General features: G+C 42.5%; 1 protein-coding gene across 18 annotated transcripts in view; it reads left to right on the forward strand.

The window, feature by feature from the left end:
• Window positions 1-21,480, forward strand: part of LOC122717340 — a 96,814-nt gene that overhangs the window by 6,149 nt on the left and 69,185 nt on the right. For all 18 annotated transcript variants that reach the window (XM_043941324.1, XM_043941338.1, XM_043941339.1 and 15 more), the window contains exon 2: window positions 2,644-7,496. In XM_043941324.1, coding sequence (XP_043797259.1) covers window positions 2,678-7,496 — 4,819 coding nt within the window. In that variant the 5' untranslated portion in view covers window positions 2,644-2,677. The remainder of the gene's footprint in view (window positions 1-2,643; window positions 7,497-21,480) is intronic.

Here is a 21,480-nt window from a genome sequence, read left to right on the forward strand (position 1 = left end):
GAGTCACGATAATTAACCGAGAACAGTGGTACTCATTGAATCAATCAACTCTGTCCATTATTATTAGCTCGACATGAGACATTTGCTTTATCATCCTCTCTCTCTTTTTCTCCTACATGCCTTTTCAAGTTTAATGTTGTGCTCTCATTTCTTATTTGTTCTTCTTTGGACTTTTGGGGATTACAGGTGAATTTAGTCACGGCCAGTAAACTATCCGTGTTAGGAAATTTATGACCCGTAGAAAATTACTCGCGACTCTCTGGTGTTTCTTCGGCAAGAATTATCGCTCTCCTGTTAACATTTATGGCACACGGTTCGTGTTGCCTCTATTGCGGATCTTAATTCATCTATTCCCGTGGTATCAGTTTTGTTGCAAAATTTTCAAAGATAATATATTAGTGTTGAAATAACTAAAATAAAATAAATTTTTTTATACATTTCCAAATTTTTCAATAAATAATTCAAAATTATTTATCTCAAATTTACTTGTTTTGTCCAGATTTTTTTTAAAATTATTTTTAAATGTATTTTTAATGTATTATTTTAATTATATATGTACTAAACTTTTGCATGTAAGTTTATAAAGTTTACACGTTATTTTAAATAAAACCAGCGAGAATAATTTAGTAAGTGGTCGCAATTTGGTCTTTTACTCTATGAATTTTTAGGTTAGCAAGTATATTGCGTTAAAAATTTAAAATGCTTTTGTTTTCTTTCTGGTTATATTTAAAAAAAGAGAATAAATGAACTTAATAGTGTTATACGTACTTACTCGAAATTCTCCCATAATAACTACGTAACGAAAGAAGTCTTTCATTTTCCAATTTTTGATTCTCACCGATGAATGATCATTTCTTATTTGTCTATTGGGTTGTTCGAAATCGACTCGATTACATCAACCTTCGATACAAACATCGTTTACGTAATCGATGGCGACAGCATATATTTTTATAATCGGATGCTTCGTAAGGCAATACTGTCATATTAATTTCAATAGAGAATATTGCGTTTCCTTGTTATATTACATTCCAGATAGCCTGACGCCATCTTTCTTCCACTGTTCTATGCACGATACTCACTTTCGGCAATAGTTATTAAAAAAACGCATCGTTGCGAGATAAAAAGTCGTTAGATATACATGGCGCGTGACCTAGTTGTTCTTAGATTCGTAAAAACATTTTCTTTGGGTTGAAGAGAAAAAGAGGAAGAGATCGTAAGCGAAAGGAAAGTTAACGGGACCGCGAAAAATGCGTTAAAAAATGACTAAAGCGTCCTGCTTCGAGCGCTTTGCGAGTTACTAAGAGAATCGGTTACGGTCGTTGATCTTCGCAATTTTTCGGTTCCGTCCGTAAACTCGATGACCGCGCAGGCGCTTGACTCTCCAGTTTACAAGTGATATAGGTCCAGAGATACAATTCTAATTTTTTAATAAAATTTTGCAATATTGAAAAATTGAAGTTAATGACTAAAAATATCATCTTTTTTTGAATGCTGATAATTAATCCTTAAATTCGTTGACAATTATTGAAGAAATCAATTGTAGGAAGAATATAATGTGAATTATTTGGTGCATTCAACTCGTTCAACTATAATAAGAATTCTACTAAAGAATTCAAGTCTTGTTAATTAATTAATGATAGTTTGTAGATAGAAAAACGGTCAATGGATTGATAATTACATTGTTTTTGAACTCTACAAATAAATTAGATCTGTCAGAGTAACTAACAAAGTGACACATACTTAGTTAATTACTTATCTAAACACTGGTTGATGGAGGTTATGTCAATATAGTCCCATGCAACGTACGTCACGTTTACGATTTCTAAATTACACTTTTTATATTAAATCTTCTTATCGTTTGATTGAATTTTATCACGAAACAATATCACGAATAATAAAAATTATCAAATAGATTAGGATTTCTTCGGGTCAGAAATTATTTTCCACGATCGCTCGAGAAAATGCCCGACACGAAATATAAATTTTGGCCGTGCCTGGTGAAATCTCGCAAACTTTCAAGAGTTCGAGATGTCGTGGTCAGCGGGACGAGAAATTGGAGAGCCGAGTGACGCGATTTAACGGCATTCTTTCGCGGTAGGAACGAGGCACGAGTCACGTAATATAGTAGTCGGGATAAATGCACGGGTAAGATCGGTTTCTCGTAATCAAGGTAAGGCGATACCATTTGCCAACCGCGGCCGATATTATCCTGGCGCCTGCATAGCGTCTCGTCGACAAACTCGCCTATGGTCTTGGATCCTTTCGCTTTGCTCTCGGCACACCGTTTGCACTACGGCTCGTTAACTCGAACACGGAAACTTTACCGTTCTCTTTCGATCGAAAAGACATATCTTTCTCTTGGCGAAATATATCTCGAAACGTACACGATTTACCTTAATTTAATTTCTATCAACATTTATTATTTATTATTTCGCACTATTTATTAATTCATCAACACATCAACAAATTGAACGTTCTCCTGAGAGAATTCGTCGAAACAAAATTCATTTGTATTTAAAAGTTATATACATCGGAAAGAAAATAATTGAAAGAATTTTATCATTTTCTTGAAGAAAAGTAAGATAAAAAAAGTGCGGTAAGCGAATATCAACAATCGGAAGAATCGCTCGATTTGAATTTCAGGCGGTGATAAGCGGCGTTGCGCGGGGGAAGGAGAATGGAGGCGGCGGAGGAAGTTGGCGATAATAAGAACCCCTCGAAAACAGAGGCGGCAAATGAATCGAAGGAGCGAGCCAAGGGGGAGGAACAACTCCGTATTCTCTCGGTGGACAAGGTTACGGTGGAGAAGATCGTCTTGGAATCCTCGACCGGCTCGCGAGAGGTGCTCTTAACGAAAAACGAGAGTTCAAAGAAAGTTTCGATAAAATCCGGGCTTGAAAAGCCGGTTCCCAGGCGATCGAAAGACAAGCGCAACGAGTCGACGAGCGCGGATAAGTATCGCTCTTCCCTTCCCGAGGATATTATCGCGTTCGATGGCTGTCAGTCGAGGGAGGGGGCGAAAAATTCGCGAAACACGGAGAGGATCAAACCGATCAAATTGACCAAGAGCCCGTCCATAGGCAGCTTAACGATCACAGGTGTCCCCGTGGGGACGACGGGGAAACCGGACACGGGACAGGAGAAAGCGGAGGAAAAGACGAGCGGGGAGGAATTGACGGACGCGAAGGTAGCCGATGAGGGTAAGATAAATCCACGGAGGTGGGTGATCGCGGGTAAATCTGGCGAGGCGGAGGAAGGGAACGAAATCGGAAAGATCGACGCGAGAAATCTGTTGGAGAAGAGCGAAACGAATATCGAGGTACTCCAACGGAACCTGAACACGAAGATTGACGCGAGCACGGCGCGCAGGTACAAGAAAAAGTTGCTCGAGTCCCGGGAGAATCGGCGTCTAAAGTTGCCCATCGTCGACCCGAACGAGAAGTTCGTGAACAGGATCGCGTTCGACGAGGAGTTTCTACAGAAGCATAATCTCGACAAGAGATTGAAGATCGAGGAATACGGATTGCTGGACACCGATCTGGATCGGGGAGGATCGGGGGGGGAGCAGCGGGGAGGGGAGGGGGGGTTGTCGAAGAGGAAGGAAGAAGGGAGGCGAGGGTACAGCGAGAAGGTGTTGGAGGTGGAGAAAAGGTGGTCAGGGGAGTTTCTGAAGAATCAATTGGACCGGCGTTCCTCGGAATCGTCCAAGTCCTCTTACGTGGGGGAATACGGAAGCGTTTCCTCGAGGGAGAGCATAGGCGAGGAATACGATCGGAATACCGTTTACGAAGGTGGGAAGGGAAAATTCGACTCTGTAGGGCGGTCGATTAATTTGAACTGCGCTTCCGCGAAAACTCTAGCCGCCAGCACGTTGAGCACCCTCGACTCGGACTCGTGCCTCGAGGACAGGATCAAGTCGCTCGAGGAGGACATCGAGGCGCAGGAGAAGGAGGAGTTGGGGAATGGAAAGGCTGTCGGTCGTCGGGAGATAGAGTTGCCCGATCTTTGGAGAGAGTCCATGCTCCCTTTCGCCAACGAGTTTCGGAATCGAAAGGACGAAACGTTCGAGTCGAGGATCGCCGGCAGGATCGAGGATAGGAAAATCTTCAACGAGACGAATCCCTCTCCGTTGGCGAGCGGCGGGGAGGCCCGTTCGAGGGTAGACGGATACGCGACCCTCATAAGGAAGTTCACGATGGAAGCGGGATCGTCGTCCCGATCAAAGAAGGAGGAAAAGCAGAAGAAGAAGCTCGGGTTCCGCCGCCTTCTGCCGGGTTTCTTCTCGCCCAAGGATTCCCGAAAGGAATACAAGAAGAAGGAGTCGAAGGAGAGGAAGAGGCCCGACGACAGACACTTCGCCCGCTACCAGCAGAACGGCAACTACACCAGGTCGCCGGACACGATGAACCTGAACGAGGACATCAAGAGGAACGTGAAGCTGGACAACAGCCTGAACGGATCCATAATCGAGGAGAGGTTGGACGAGATAAAACGGGAACTGTTCCCGGATCAAGGCCCTATAACGAGCACTCCCGATCACCTGGCGCGCGAGGGCGATCACGAGGGCCTTTTGCGCGATCGAGCCGGCCAACCCCGTTCCTACACGACCGACTCGAGCCTGAGCTCGATCGCGCCCGACGAAAGGTGGAACGAGAGGAACGCCCAGCTCGGTATATCCCCGGACATCAGGAAATTCGAGCAGAGGCAGAAGCGCGAGGAATTTGGGCAGAGGTACGGGCAACGTTACGGCCAACTGGAACGGAAGCACAGCTTGCAGGAGCCGAGTCACGCCGCGCCCAGGCCGCCCTACTTCTTCCAAAGGAACCACGGGCCATCGGGAAGGATCTCGGCCCCGCCGACCGAGAGATACCTGGTCAGGCCGAGGGCGATCCATCCGATCGACCGCCCCCTACCGGCTATACCCCACTCGAGGACGGATCCGTTGTCCAACTACGAGAATTATTTGGAGGAGCGGGACGAGCAGCAGCGGGTCGCCGGGCACGGTAATAAAGCGGGGAGCGGTTATCTGAGCGAGCAGGTGTTGTACGAGAACGACAACCCGTCAGGTTTGATCTTGAAATCGGTCTCAGCCCAGGTGAAGATCACCCGGCAACCGATAGTGAATCAGAATCACCGTGCCCCGTTGGTGGGCAGGTCGCCCAAGTATCTCTCCTCCGGCTCGAGCCAGAAGTCGGGCGATTACGGGGGTGACTCGAGTTGCACGCCGAACTCGAGCCAGAAGAGCGGCTTCTCCCCGACCAGCTCGAAGAGCGGCGAGTATTACCTGCACTCGCCCCGGGACAGCGGCTCCCCGAACGAGCACGAGGACGAGGAAGATTCACCAAGGGGGGAGGGTATCTACGAGAACGAGAAGTCGCCGTCCAGATCGTCGACCAGGTGCATGGACGAGCGCATCTACGACGAGACTCCCTCCATCGGCTGCGAGGAGGACGCTTGCTTAGTCCCCCCTAACTCGATCCTCGATCGCTCCGTCGAGGAGCAAAGGGGGGCCGCGTCTCCGCGTAGGAGTCGCTCGAGAGGAGGTGAACGACCCGTTTCCCCGCGAGGAGGAGGAGGAGGAGAAAACGCGGAGAGAGGGCGGGAGGAGGACGTGGAGAAGCAATGCGGGGAACCCCAGGGCATCGTCGGTTGCGGACCCTCCTCGCCGACTGGGAGCCAAGGGAAACCGATCTCCCCGTACGGATCGCGGCTGCCCTCTGCCAGAAGGGCACAGCCCAACGAGCAGATTTTAATAGCGTCTCCGAAGAGGGATGCCATCCCGTACGAGACCCGAATACCGAGGCCCTCTAACGAGTCGAGGCGAGGTTGCCCCATCGAGTCGCCCGTGCACATGACGAACGCGCCTCGAAACCTCGTCGTCGCTAACTCGATCGATCCGCGAAGCCAAGATCCGAGCGGAATACGGAGCGACGTTTCTGGGACCAAGGGATCCCCGCAAAGTCAGGTTGCGTTGGAGATACCCCGTCCCGAGCCTGTTTACGCGCATCGAGGCCAACGGAATCAGGAAATAGCTTCCCCGTCCAGATCAGGTTCAAGTGTTGAGAAAAAGGTTAACAGTCAGGCGGAGAACAGCGTACAGAGGAAAGATGGCGAGGAGAGGGTGGCCTGGGTCCAGGCGCACGCGTCCTCTTCGTGTTCGCCGCAGATGAGCCCGCAGGTTGACAGGTCGCCCGACTCGATCCCCATTGAGGATCATCGTCAGAATTCTGAAGCTCAGCGTAATCCTAGTTTGGAGGAACAACGTGCCCCTCATCAGCAACAGCAACAAGAACCGAGACAGGTAGGGCAGAGAGGTTTGGAAGATCCCGCGTACAATCAGAGGATCTGTGAACCGATGTGCGGGCAACGAGTCGGCGCGGTTGCGAGCGGGCCCCTGTCGCCTTCGAAACAAGAGACTAGACAGCATCTGGAGGCCTTCTACTGGCAACAAAAGGCGCTCGAGGCGCACCGAAAGTCCCTCGCGTCCCCGGTGAGCGAGAAACAGATGGGGCGAAAAATTGATTTACCGGAGGTCAGGGAGGCGGTGTATTGGCAACAGCTCAAGAAACTGGACGAGGAGCAACAGAGGCGTATTTACGAGCAAAATCTGATAGAGGAGTCGTCGTACTGCAAGGGAGGGCCGAAGAACTCGGCGAGGGTGTCGGCCCCGAGACAGGGATCTGTTCGAGGCCCCCTGGCGACGGCCACCGCGCCAGGTCCTCCGTTACCGGTCACCCACGGAAATCCATCCTCGTGGAGTGGCAATCTGCGCAGCTCGAAGGGGAATCCCACCGGGAAGCCGCCGCTGATGCAGAGTCAGAAAGGTCAGAACCAGCCCGTTCTGATCGTCCGCCCGCAACAGGCGATTCGTGATCGGCGGGACGTGATGGTCCCCGCCAAGCCTCTCGAGTCGGGCAGGCAGGAGGCAGTGCAGAGGTCGAAAAGCGCGTCGCCGCATTTTCACAGAGGAGAGGCGCAGCCGGTGGCGAGGAAGCTCGAGGTCTCCTCGATCTACGAGGAGGAGCCGACGAACGATGTCGATGGAAAAACTGCCCACCCACCTCCCCCGATATTTAAAAGGGGTAGCTTGATTGGCGGGGAATCGGTGGAATATGGAAGCGGCAGCAGCGCGAAGAGAGTCAGCTTCTCGAATCAGTCGGGTGTCGGTGGGCAGGATTTAGCCAGTGGAAGTTGGCCCACGAAACACGGTACTGCCCCGGAGCCGCCGACTCGAAGACATCGAAGCGAGGACAGCGTGTCCGATACAGACTCGGTATTTTCCTATCCTGAGCGCCGCGATCCCTCCACGCATCCCTGTGCGGATGTGACGGAGTACGATGCCGACAGACCTCTTCCGCCTCTACCCAAGGATGCCATCTCGGTGAACGCCATGAGACTTGCGACCGGAAGAAGCGTTGTGTATGGAGATACACGTTGCAACGTCGGAACGGATCCTCGACGTGCCGTTAGTCCGCAGCGAGTACTTCGACAGAAGGGTGAGTGTCGATATTTTTTCTATTTTCTTTTTTTTTTTTTTTNTTTTTTTTTTTTTTTTTTTGTGGAGAGTACAATTCGATGTGTCGCGAGATTATGGTTTTTGAATCCGGTGTATCCGAATTTTAATTCGTGTGATTCTTAGAACGTGGATAGGTGAGACATGGTTAAAGATCATACTTGCACACGAGCTATCTTCCTTGTTATTCCTCTCCAACAACCCGCAACGTAACATCATTTACGACGCCATAAATTATTTCACCGATCATCAATTTCTTTGCATCTCTTTATGGCAATTTCGTGCCAAATCAACTGCGTTTCAGTCGGGTCGTGATTTTATTCGGACAAGGTGCAAAGCGCGTGGCGCGGCGTATGACCGTGCATTTCAATGAGCCTCTTAAGGCAGACCGAGAGCCAACATCGTGTAAAGGCACGTTCTCGTCCACGACAAGCAAATCTCACTCACATATGTTTTAAGCCCCTATGGTCTCGACATTGTTTTATTGTTCAACGTATTTCAATATGCGAGTTTTCTTTCTTCCTAAACAAGATTTCGAAATCCAGTTGTATCCGGATTTGTCCGCTTATATAGCTATCCCTACTAATTCTTCGCTTGAGGCAGATCTTGATGTAATCTGTATTAACAATGATTTAAAAGGAAGCGCAATTTTATTAGGGTTCAAAAAAATTAGTTTTTATTTAGCTTTGTTTAATGTTCTGTAAAATTTTTATTAGAAAAAGTTTATTTACTTTAATGTAAATGGTTTTATTTCTTTTTTTCTCTCGTTATTTCTCACTCTCGTTCACGCATGCGCGAATATTTTAATCTTTCTCGATAAATAACCGTAAAATATTCACAAATATCGTGTAATTTTTAATCCTTTTTAATATATCACACGTAAACTAATAATATGAACAAATATATATATATATGTTATATTTGATCTGACGAAAGAGCGTATACTATATTTAAATTGATTTATAAAAAAGAATAATACTTAACCTTTCTTTCTACTATGCAAATATATTAAATGACAATCGTTTATAACTGTGTAACGGTTTTCCATTACATTGCTTGTCACAGAAAGAATTACGATCTTTTAATTTCCTATAGCCTGTCGATCATTACGAAGCTTGAATCGTAGCTTGCAATTAACGAGAAAGCACATTGTCTCGCAATTTACACGACGCGTCAATTCGATCGACAAAATCGCGTTTGTTCTCGTGATTGGAACGTCTTTTGCGGATTATCTATTTTCCATAACTCTTTTGCCCGTATTCTTTTGCGAATTTCGATAAGAGGAAATATTTTGCGGAAATAGAAGAACCTTTGAAACGTTTTCCACAATACCGAATTTATTCATAAGTGGACTTGGCACTCTTGGAAATCGTAGGTTATCACGAAACTTTGCATGAGAATTTTCGTTCGATAGTGTTGAAAACTTCAAGGTACATTCTCATCTTTTCTCATCGATAAGCGAAGATTCATTGAGCAGAGCGCCCAATCTAAGCGATTCGCATTTGAGATCAGAGTCTCGAAGGAAAAGTAAGGGCAACCGAATTGTTTGTCGAGTTTTCGATTAGTCGATACGCCGTTCAATATGTATGCAAATTAGCGAGCCACGATGCAAATTCGAAATGGCCGATATTCGGAAGTTAGAATCATAGCGACGCCATGCTGAATCGTGTCGCGACGAGAGGCGACGAACCGAGAATATGGAACATATCTTGTTATATGGATTATGATATGTCTACGGTATTATTCGCTCAAAGAATCGTCAAATAATATAATATATTGCTCCAAAGAAATTCTTTGAAGAATAGGATAGTCTAATTGTTTCTGAATAATAACATAAGAATTGCCACATATGGATATTGATCGAAAATTTGAACGCAATACGATATTTATTTTAGTAACTCGTAGTGTTTACAAACATCACATGGCTATAAGCGAGGAACGCTATCTCACTCGAATTCTCTGTTTCTCGTGTTTCTCTGTTTCTTTAACGCGCGCATAAAAGCGAACGGTGTCAAATTACATTAGTCAATTCTTGGAAATCCTTTTCGGTTATTCGGCGACTATTCGGCACAATTCGGTATCGGTCGGAACCGATCGTGGCCTTCTATGCGAACATTACCGTATTCCCCTTGCCTCTCAACCGTCCAGTAGGACTTCTTTTCAGTAATGCGTGGTACTTTCTCGAACGTAGACGTGTTCCATTTCCAATCGACTCGTTTCGAATATCGAACGATAACGCGTTATTTCGTGCGATGTTCAAAAATTGAATCGAATTGAAGACGCCCTGTCGAAAGAAGGTTAGTCGGTTGGTCATTGTCCTAGAAGCTTTATAGTTAAACTTGCGGGATCAGAAAACGGATCCCCGCGTGTCCGCGAATTCGCAGGAGGTTGGGAGAAACGGTGGGAGGTCGACAGAGGTCGTAAAACGGTCGAATGTTTTCTGTCCGGTGAGTAGTAACGTTTGGGAGGATGCGGTGACGAGGTGGGCGTTCGGGATCGATCCCCGACTCCATTCCCGTGACGTCACGGAGCGGGAAGATAGGATGGGGAAGAGTGGGAAGGGACAAGAAGGAAGGAGAGACAAAGCGAGAGGTTTCGCGATAGGGCGGAGCGGGGACAACGTTGGTTAAAAGAGAGGGGTATCGAGGGATGGGTGGAGGGTACAAGAGGGTGTAATGCCGGGACTCGGGCAGATCCCGGCGACGACGTTCGGCGCGTTTTCGATGGTGGTGCCGCTGCTGTTGGTGCTACCGGCGTTGACGCACCTTGTGAAACGACGCGTAGGGTAGCGATCGTCGCGATAGTGGTGGAAGTGGTGGTGGTGGTGGTAGTGGTAGTGTTGGCGGTGGTAGTGGCGGCGGTGCAACGTCGCCGGTATCGATAGTAGTGGTTGTATCTTATTTCCCACGTTCGGCAGCATTTTCGAAGCTCGAAAATCTCTTTTCGAGGGGTTACGATCGATTGCGACCTTCGAAGACGCGTGTTCGCGAAAGGAGGAGCGCGCGACGATGCTAGTCGTGATCGTTGAAAGACAAGGTGCAGAAGAATCAACGGATTCGAGGATCCTCGAGGGTGACGGTGTCGAGCCGGCTACCCGTGACACGACGCTTTAGTCGGTGCTAGTTTCCGCTCGGTTGTCTCGATGCGTCTTTTTCAAGTTTGCCGAGAAATTTACTTCGCTGATAGCCGTAATTCGATCGATTTTGAATGAACTGTTCATATATTTGGATTTGAAGCAAATCTCATTATTGTTGGAACGTTCTGTGTGACATCGAAACCGAAGAAATTGAATTAGTTATTCCAATTAACCGGGTCGTTCAGAATTACGCATAGTTAAGTCATTGACGCGTGTGGATACGTATGTATATATATATACATACACACATATATATACATATATATAGCTATTAGTCTTCCTCGGTCACGACCTTCACCGTGTAATCAACTTGGAAGCGAAAGGTCGATTCCGGTACACATATCAAGGGGATGCTGCAAAATTCATCTGTAAAATAATCTTTTTAAAATATTTTAAATATAATTTACTATTCATTTATCTGTGAAGAAAAAAGTTTTAAAAGCTGATAGTACTTCGACTGTGCTTCTTTTGTCAGAGAAAAGGGTCGATAGATCGAGGCTCTCGAAATGCAGCACCATATTGCTTAAAATACGAAGTGAAGCTATCGATTTCGAACACCAACGGAATCATGAGCAGAATACATCTGATAATATTCCTCGTTTTTTTTCTCCTAATTATCTTTTTTTCTTTGCTTCTTTTCTCCTTTTTCTTTCGTGTGATTCTATAATCTTCGACTATATTTTGCCAAAATTCGCGTTTCGTCGGATAAACACGATAAATAAACCTCATCTTCGAAAGCTTATAATATCGACAATTGTTAAATAAATCATTAAGAAGAAAATCGGTCTCAAGTGATGTAAATGTAAAGTGTTTGCGCACAATCTCCATCGTCACTCGAATTAATCCTCGATTCGAGTTTTCTTTGAATTTCAACACGTGGTAGTTGCTTTTCATCCTATCTTTCGCGTCTAATTCCATTCATCGAATGAGACGCAGGAAAATGCTATTCGCAGAGCCGGCGTTCCTTTGACCCAGTGATCCGATTCGTCTGTAGTGCGCTCGAGTACATCCACCCTCCGTGAACGTTGAAATTCATCGTGGTCAAAAGATGGCGACGTCACGGTTATTGTAGCGCTACAACGACTATCACGATAATTTCCGCCGACATTTCTATCGTCTAGTTTCGTAACTCTCGTACAAATTTGATTCCGAATTCTTTCTCGCAAACTCCTCCTTTTCATCGCTCTTCGTAGAGTTTGCGTAGAATCTTCTCCACGGAAGAATTTGTGATCGAACAAGGAAGCATTAACCTCAAAGCCGATTTTCCGATCGAAGATCATCGAGAAGCGGTCATCGATTCGAAGATTCGAATCGAAAACTCGAATCGAAATAAACGAAGACGATACTCATTGCCATCTGTGATGCGCGAATCGAGGAAACGACGAGATCGCGCAGAAACGCGAAAAACATTTTACGATCGCGCGAATCGATCGACAACAATGGCGCGATCGAGCTCGAACCGCATTTCGTGAATGCGCGCGCATGCGCGCGCGTAGTCCCTTTGAATGACGCGGTCCGGTTTACCTTCGAGACGCTGAAGCGTTTGCGAAACATGTTGATGCGTTGGAAGAGCAAGGACAAGAGCTCTAGCAAGAGCTCCTCCGCCGGTCCCAGTCTTGGCAAGAAGAAGCGTAAATTCGGCAGAGAAGGTAAGAATATGCTCTATCAATTTTTAAGATTTCTCCTCTCTTTATTGTTTCTCTTTTTATCCACAACGCACGTAGTTCTTTTTCTTTTTCTTCAATTTATATCTCCGAACGATTTCCCTTGCGATTTTATTATTTGTTGAAACGTTTAAATTAGTTGCGAGAACAGGAATTAAAGCTCTCCCGCGAGAACAGGATCGATTTTCGATAATCGATTCAGCAAACCAGATGCGACAAAGTCGTATCACATAGTCGTCTATTTTGTTTTTTCGACGAGGTACGGACGATTTCTCTAGGATAACGACGTTAACGAACAATTAGAAATTCTCGATCGCTATTTCAATTCCTTTCGTGTAATCGTATCCCGGTTCATGTTGTGGCGGCTCGTTGCAGCTTGTTGCTTGTAATAAGTCACGCAAACTAAGCATGGTATCGCATGTATGAAAACTTTGTGATTATTTCCGTTTCCGTTAAATTGTTTTAAGACGTATTACGATATATATATATATATATATATTAATGTATTAATATATACTTTTCATCGCGTGCAATTCTTTGTTCCGTACAATTTAAAAAAAATCAGATTCAAATGATTCAAAATTTTGTTTGATACTTTCTCTCTTTGTTAACAATTTAAAATCTTATATTTCGTATTATAAATTTACATAATTTACAATAATTTAACGATAATTAAGAGGCCTGAATTATCAAACTTATAAACATAAATATTAATATCACGTACAATTTAAATAAAAGACAGTTCAATCAAGAATCAATCGCGACCTTTGAAACACCGGAACCATTGAACTTGTCGAACAACGAATCCTTTCAATCATCTTACGATTACATTTTTACTCGATTCGCATTTCTCCTATCTCCCCAATTATAACAATCTCAGGGATTCAAAACTTACTTATTCAAAGTGATTTTCGCAGCCCAAAAAAAAAAAAAAAAAAAAAAAAAATAGAAAGAGAAAAGACTAAAGACTATAGAAGAAGAGACACTTCGATGAAAATCACGATACCTGTATGCGCGTCGAAAAGGACCCAAGCTTCTCACCTGTCGCGTCCTCGTCTCGCGGGGCACGGTGCATCTCAGGGAGAGCAGGTTGACAGGCGGAGGAGCTGGCTACACCCCTGTGACCGTTCCCCGACGCTTGCGCGCAGGTTGCATACCCCCCTGTTCCTCCTTCTTTGCACCTCAAACCCCCCGCAACCCGTTCTCCTTTCCACTCCTTTCCTCCCCCCGCTCGCCCCACACCCCCCTCCCACCCCTGTCCAGCTTCTTCTTTCTCTTCCACCGCATTCCTCTTCCTCGCCAGTCTTCTTCTCATATCCTCCTATCCCGGGTGTGTACACACCCCGCGCGTGCTTCCGCTATCGGCAGTAGTTACGATACCACCACTAGTACTATCAGTGGCACCTCCGCTAGCAGCAGCAGCAGCAGCAGCAGCAGCGGCGGCGGCCGCTGCCTCCAATCTGTCCCACCCTCGGCGGCGCTCTGCCTCCTGCCGAGAACAGTTACGTCGCATCGTTCCCTCGCGTAAGATCGTTATCGCCGATCTGTCAATCGTTCGGTGCAATCGTTCGTAAATATAATAATAAGAACGATACAATTACAATATTCGAAATCAAATCGAATTCGAGCTCGTTGAATCAATGTTGAATCGGTCGAGATCACCTGACTCGGATCGACCACCAGCCTCGAGTGCCCTCGAAGGGAGGAGGAGGAGGAGGAGGAAGGGGACAAGTTGGAGAGGACGGTTGGACGACGATGCCCGAGGCGCGAACCAGATACGCGTTTAAACGTATCCCGCGTAGCATTGCACGTCGTAGCCGCGATACTACGTGTAACCATCGATACTATTACGGTGAGGTGGATCTGAGAGGAGTGATCCACGAGATCGAAACGAAGAGGAGGTGGATGTGTGGAGAGTCGGCCACTGCCGCTCGAACTGCTGCCCCCTTGCAACGACGAATGACCGATACGGTACAACAACACCTGTTTCACGCGTAGTCGAGGCTCGCTAAGGGAGATGCGTATATTCGTCTGGAGGCATTGCGTGTCGTTGGACGGTAAGGAAGCGACACTTTCTCTTTCTCTCTCTCTCTCTCTAATTGATCAAATTTGATGCACGAATACACGTTTTCCAATAATATATCGATCGAACCAATCGATCAGATCTTATTAGTAGTTGACGTAGTAGAGACGTAGTTGAGGTGAAGACGTTTAAGATTGATTGTACACTGTTTTTCTATTTGGGGATGCGAGTATGTTTGAGAGCGAAATAATATTGTCTCGGGATATGTTGAGGATAATTTTAAATTTAGTCCATCAGTGATGTGAAAATATTCTTTGAGGGGTTTTATTCTTGGATGCATTCGTAGGCGAATAATTCGAACTTTCATTTCCAATGCGTTAAAATGGAAACAAATTTTAAAAATCGCTTCAACGAGAATTATTTCAAATGTATTCGCATCTTAACGCTCTCGAAAGTATTTTTCGGATAATGAAAATTATTCTCGTGAGTCTTATTAGTAATAATTTAACACACGCACAGTTATCATTTTCAATACACGACATGCTAGAAGAAATTTTCGCGGTAATTATTTTACATTTCATTTAGTTAGTGGAAATCAATTTCGATCGACGCGTGATCGAAAAAGAAGAAGAAAAAAAAAAATGCTAATAAAAACTAGTCCGCCGCTCATTAAAAGCGTTAACAGAGGAATTCAATTTCGAAGAGTTCGATGGAGCCATTATTGCGCAAAACTGCCTCTTCCTCCTCCTCCCATCTTCACCTGCGCCCTCCGGTTTACCAATCTCCGAGGCGTTTCCCGCTCCAGTTTCCCCTGTTTTCGTTCATTTTCCATGTTCTGTCGCCGCGAAATCGGTGAGAACGATTCGATATTGGCTCGATGAGGATTCGTAAAAGCCGATTTGCAAATACGATCCGCGTTTTCATCTGCAAAAAAAAAAAAAAAAAAAGAAAGTTCAAAGTCAGTGGTCGAGGAATGCTTTAATCGTTTCTAATAAAATGAAAAATTGAAACTATAAATAGTAGACAATATATTTTAATCATTGCATATTATTGCGTAATCAAATTTTTAAAGCTATCCTTGACAATCTTAAGTTTTCCTTTGGGAGATAATACATAGGTGAAAAGATTATTTCTTTTGAGGTGGATTTCTTTTAAAAAATTTAATAATCTAAATTAATTATAGACATCGGGGTGATATATTGATTCTTGTAATGTGATTCTAATCTTACGATAAATCTTATTGTAAATAAAGAAAACATGATAGAAATCTTTTAAATGTTATCTTGGAACGTATTATTCCATTAATCTCGAAGCATAAATCACAATACGCTCTCACGTTTCTTTTATAGTTTCTTCAATTGTCCTCTGTTCGTCTTCCCGTCATTTTACCTTCGAATTTCACATTATTCGTTCAACTTTTCGATTAATATTTCATTCGATTCGCTAATTAGGTCAAAACCGAACCTCATAATAGATCCAAACTCGTCTAATTCCTGTTACTTAATTAGCGTTATCATTACCAGAAGAAAAGATTGACGCGTAGCTATCAAATCGCTATTATTATTCCCAGTTGATTGGACGAAAACAGGATTGAAATACATTTCGAAAAAAATCAATAAATCCGTTTTTCAAATGGACGATCTTCTCGTTCGTTTCAGTTGACCCGGTTATATCGGTTCCTTTAATCTCCATCATCGACACGAGCGACATCGAGAATAAAGAAAAAAAAAATTTCGTTTTCTGCCCATCCACCGTTTCCTTTTTCGCCGTTACTTTATTTTTACTTTATTGTCGGGTGTATGTGTACGTGCACGTGACCCACGAGGACCGATTCCCTCGTCGAAGGCACACGCGAGTGGCGGTTACTTTACGACAACGAGCGGGACGGAGGGATGCACTTTGCGTTTACTAGGTAAACGGCCATTTGTAGTATAGGTTGCGCCTGTATCCTGCTGACCCACTTATCGCGCGCGAACTTGGACGCGGCAGGAGGCGAGGATCGAAACGCGGCTCCCCTCGTCGAACGACCTAACCTGTTCTTCTTCCACCTAACTCCACCACCCTTCACTCGATGGCCCGTCCAGTGAAATAATTCAAAAGTTGGAAAATTTCGATAATACTCGGTGTCGATTCCAATCGCTGGATTTTTTATTCAAAATGCGCGAATTAAATTTTAATTGTTGCCCGATTAATTGAATTCCGAACCCGTATTCTGAATAGCAAATATTCATTGAAGGAAGAGATACCGAATTTATAATTATAAAATATTCCGTTTTATCTTGTGATGTAAAATCTTAATCTTTCTCAATCTAGCAATTAAACTTTCGTAAAGTTTTAATCGAATATAATTTCTTTCTTTGCGTATCTCTTTACGTATCAACGATCAAGGTACTATTTCATTTCGTCTTATTACGTAAAATGATGTATGATGTAAAAATTCAAATCGATTATAATTTTTTCCTTCGGATATCTCTTTACGCTTCAACGATGAAGGTGCTATTCCGTTTCGTCTTATGACGTAAAATGATCCATGATGTAAAAATTCTAATCGATTATTTAATTTCATCGAAATATATATATTCTTCTTCTCTTTCTTTGGGTGTCTCTTCACGCGTAACGATTGATCAAGATAACACAGGTGCGCCATGACCCAGTTTCCCCGGATGCATTTCGATCTCAATCTTGCAAGGATCGTTGTCGCGACAGGGTAACATTTTACGATCCACGTTCGTCGTCGAATACTCCTGGTTTACGCTGTGACCTAATTACCACGAACGACGACGAAGTCCTTTGTCGTTTTCGAAGAATGAACCGCGCGTTCGAGGTTTCTCTCGAAGAGCGTTATCGATCAGTCGTTTCGACGACAACCACAGTGGGAACGCGTTAAAGCGAAAAAATTGCACGGACAATTTTTCTTTTTAATTTTATTTTATCATTTCCCCCTCTTTCCTTTTTTTCTTTTTTTCTTTCTCTCTTTCTCTCTTTCTCTCGTCATTCAGTTTCAGAGGTTTTCGCTTCGTTAAAACGAATATACAAAGCTTTCGACGTTATCCTCCAAGCGGAATAACGAGAGAGATATCTTAAAATTAACCCGACCTGTCGGTGTATCGCGGTGACCCAATTGCGGCGAACCGAACGAATTTCGATCTTGCCGTATAAATTGCGTTTGCTCCGGACCTACGCATATGGACCAGCACAAACTATATACCTCGAAGCCCTTTTGCTGCGTAGAACCGGATTCGATTAGTCGATCGATTACGACGATCGTGTTGCTTTGGTTACCCTCGAGTTTGCAATAATAGAACAAGAAATAAGAAAATCATTTGGGAATAGAAATGAATTTATGGGAAAGAGATGTGAAATAGAATATATCGTCGATTATACAAATGATTTTCAAAGAGGATAGCTTTAGAAAAAATTGATTGAGCTCTTTGATTTTTTTTTTTTTTTGTATTCTCTTTTCGTTCTTTGATTTGGAATTCCGTTTTCGAGAGTTTGAACTTTGTCTCAAAAGAAATTAAAGAAAAATTAATTTAGTTGGATATGATAAAGGAGGCATAATTTTTATATAATTGAAAAAGATTTGATCTCAGCATTGGGAGGAGTTCCTCTTGATATGTCGAGCAATGTAATCCAACCAAATATTCGTGAAAATAATACTGATGGAACAGTAAAATTTGTAATCTTTTGATTCTGTTTTAATAAAATTTTTATTTGTTAGATTTCTTCGAGTAAAATGATATTAAACATGATGTAATTTGAATCGTGTTTTCATATTTAAAGTGTAATAAAACTTTTCCTCTATATCTATCTATTAAATAAATAAATATGATCCAAATGATATCGTATTTGACCTTATTTTAATCGAAGAGACCTCACAAATATATCGGTGAAAGTTTAATTAAAAAGGAAACCAAACATAAAGTTTTACCACGGCATTAGTATTGGTTCACTTTTCGAGTGCCTCGATTCTCTTTCTCCTCTACTCCCTATCGTTTTTCACGTTCGGCAAAAAACGTAAACAAACACTGAGGTCGAGCAATAGCAGAAATAAGACTATTTCTATTGGATGAAACTATATTCTTTTTTAAATTCGAATTTTTTTTCAAAAACTCATTATATTTAATTTATTTATTAATTATAGATTCATTTTGTATTAAAAATATATAAATGTTATTCCATATTTTTAATCGCTCAAAATCGAATTTAAAGTTATATCCTATCTCTCTTTTCTTTTTTTTTTTCTCTAAAATCGTAAACATTTTATTTTTCCGAAGAGACTCCGTAAATTAACCTAAACCCAAAGGAATAAAGTGGGTAGAAGCGAATAGACGAACTATCGAATAGATAAAAAGAAAAAGAAAAAGATCGATGTCGTGAAAACGCTTAGATTCGTTTTCCTTTTCTGGTATATATGTTTCCTTCTTTGCCTCGTTTCCGGTTTGTATCCGGGCGTCGAGCTCTACGTGCTTAGAAGCCTCGAACGACACTGGAATATCTTCAACTTTCGTTCCGTTTGAATCTCAAGAGGGGAAAAGACTTTTTATCCAACTTTTTTCTTCCGTTTTCGATGATAAAAAGGACAAATTATTAATACAGAGAGCAAGTATCCTATCATTTACGATTGTTTTCGACAAATTTTCGGAAAAAATTCTTATACAAACAGCGACAATTTATCGAGAATTTTAAGTTAATCTTTGAAAAATATTTTATATTAAGTAATGTTTAAGCATTTTTGTGTCGCTAATATATAGCAATATCTCGGTTTTTTTCGAACGTTTTATATATATATATATATACACAATTTTTTTTTGTATTTCTCATAACGTAGTCAAATTTTTTTCGTATAATTCGATTTGTATTTCATTGAATAATAATATTGAATTTTAGTTAAAGAATCATTAAATTTCAGTTAACTGGCTACGCTTGATCGCGGAAGCGATCGGAAGCGAGTCATATTTTCTTTCTTCTCTCTCTTTCTTTCTTTTTTTTTTCCGATATAATTGAAACGCGTTGACGATAAAACCAATAGGAATACATACAGATATAATTTGTATACATGCTCGAATAAATTGCGCCGTAAAACGAGTCTCGCGCGTTGATTTTATAAAGCAACCCGTTTCTGCGAGGAAACAAAAATATAAAAAATATTACATTGGTTAAATTCGTTTGTAGAGCATAGAATTAACGTCATATTAAAGAAGATGATCTCTCGCTTGCGTATTATACATGCAAAGTATTTCGATGTTTCACAGTAGGAAGAAAATAATTCTATGTGAAGAAAAAAAAGATTAATAATTTTTTTAATTCGTTTTTAACGATCAAATTTGAAAACATCACACATACATGAATTTGACTAACACTCTATTGGCTACGAATCCAATTATCAAACTATAAAACAAATGTGTAAAAACGAATAAAATTTATTAATTTCATAATTCGTTCTCGAAATAATCGAATTTGAAAATTCATCGAATATACGAGTACTACTGATTAATTGATTGCACACATTCAAACTCAATTTTCTCGCAAACAAGAAACAAACAAACAATGAATAAACGAATGCTATTATTTGTACTACTAAATGCATTATTGCACATAGAATATTTTATTGATTATTCGCTCATATCTCTAATCAAGAATTAATGTTCGAATAGTGACGTGACCTTATCTCCTAATAGAAACGCAATGAATTCCGATGTATCTCGGAAATGAGAAAATCTGTTTCATTCATTTGACTACATTTTACTTATTGCATTCAATTATTATCGGAAGATAGAGGCTGTCGTTTGTTATTTCTTGCTTTTCGCTGTAAATTAGGACGCGTCATCTTTCCAGCTGTATCGTAATTACCGGAACATTATCTATTTCTCGACACGATGTTTCATGATGGCGGTCAAAGTTCACGTATTATGATCGATTTTTATAAAAAGCACAGCACAACGGAAAGTCTCTCGATCCGTTCCTCGGCATCTTTGATATTTTACGGAAACGTTACTACCTACTCTCGAGTACCATAAAGCTTAGTTATTCGAGCGAAATAGGTCGGCCGCCCTGTGAACTTGCGACCTGCCTCTAACTTTGTTTGAAAGTAAATCATTTTGGTTTGCGCTATTTACTCGGCCCAACCTTTTTCGATTTCGCTTTGACGTCTTGCTTCTGATGTAAGATTTTTAGTTTTCGTCCCAGTTGCTTAGACGATATCACGAAATTATTATACGTTTTAGTTTGTAAGTATTTGAACATATCGCAACATCAATGAAGCTTAAGTTATGAGTTTTGAGGTTATGTTATTGCGAAATATTTTTTTGAATTTTTTGTAAATTCTTAAGAGAAGGAACGATTTGAGAATGATTTGAATATTTAGTTAGTTACTCTTTGAATAATAGTTAGACTTTTATACACACATTATAAATATTTCTCATCGAAATTAATTATACATTCGGATAGAAATCTGATCGTACATAACCTAAACTTCGTTCAAACTTGATTACGCAAGGAGAAATTTCTATTTCACGAACAGATTTCAGTTCAATCACTCTATATACCTATCCTATCTCTGTTATATCACTCGAACGAAATTGCAATTGCAATACCTATCGTCGTTAATCCAGCTATGAAATGAGCCGAACCCCCGCTTTATTAGAAAGGATATACACGAATCTCGTGATATTCGCGGCCGATGCGTGAACGCGTTTCCTCACTAGGTTATCGTGCGTCGGGGAGGAGTGGTGGGTCGGTGACTCTGGCAGGAGAGGGGGTCAGGCCGAGGTCGGGGTCGGCGCTGTGGGGCAGGAGAGATGAGGAAGGACCGCACCCACCCTGGTTTATCGACCGGGTTACACCCTTAGCCGCCGCTCTCACAAATTCTCCTTCTTACTTACGTAGCTTTTTCCTTTCTCTTTTCTTCTTTCCTCTTATCTTCTCTTTGCTTCTTTTTCTTATTTTTTCTTTCTTTTTTTTTCATTCATTCTCTCTTTCTCTCTCTCTCGCGTCTTTTTTTCACTTTTTCTCTTTCTCACTTTATTTCGCGTATCGCGAAATTCGATGAATTATTTGCAATGAAAGTAGGTTAGGATCTTGCGAATCGATCGCGCGTCTCGCGACGACGAGGGAAAAGAGCTCGGGGAAAATATTTCCGGCG

The sequence above is a fragment of the Apis laboriosa genome, unplaced genomic scaffold (assembly GCF_014066325.1).
Source record: "Apis laboriosa isolate Shangri-la unplaced genomic scaffold, ASM1406632v1 scaffold4_cov146, whole genome shotgun sequence".
Taxonomy (NCBI): Eukaryota; Metazoa; Arthropoda; class Insecta; order Hymenoptera; family Apidae; genus Apis; species Apis laboriosa.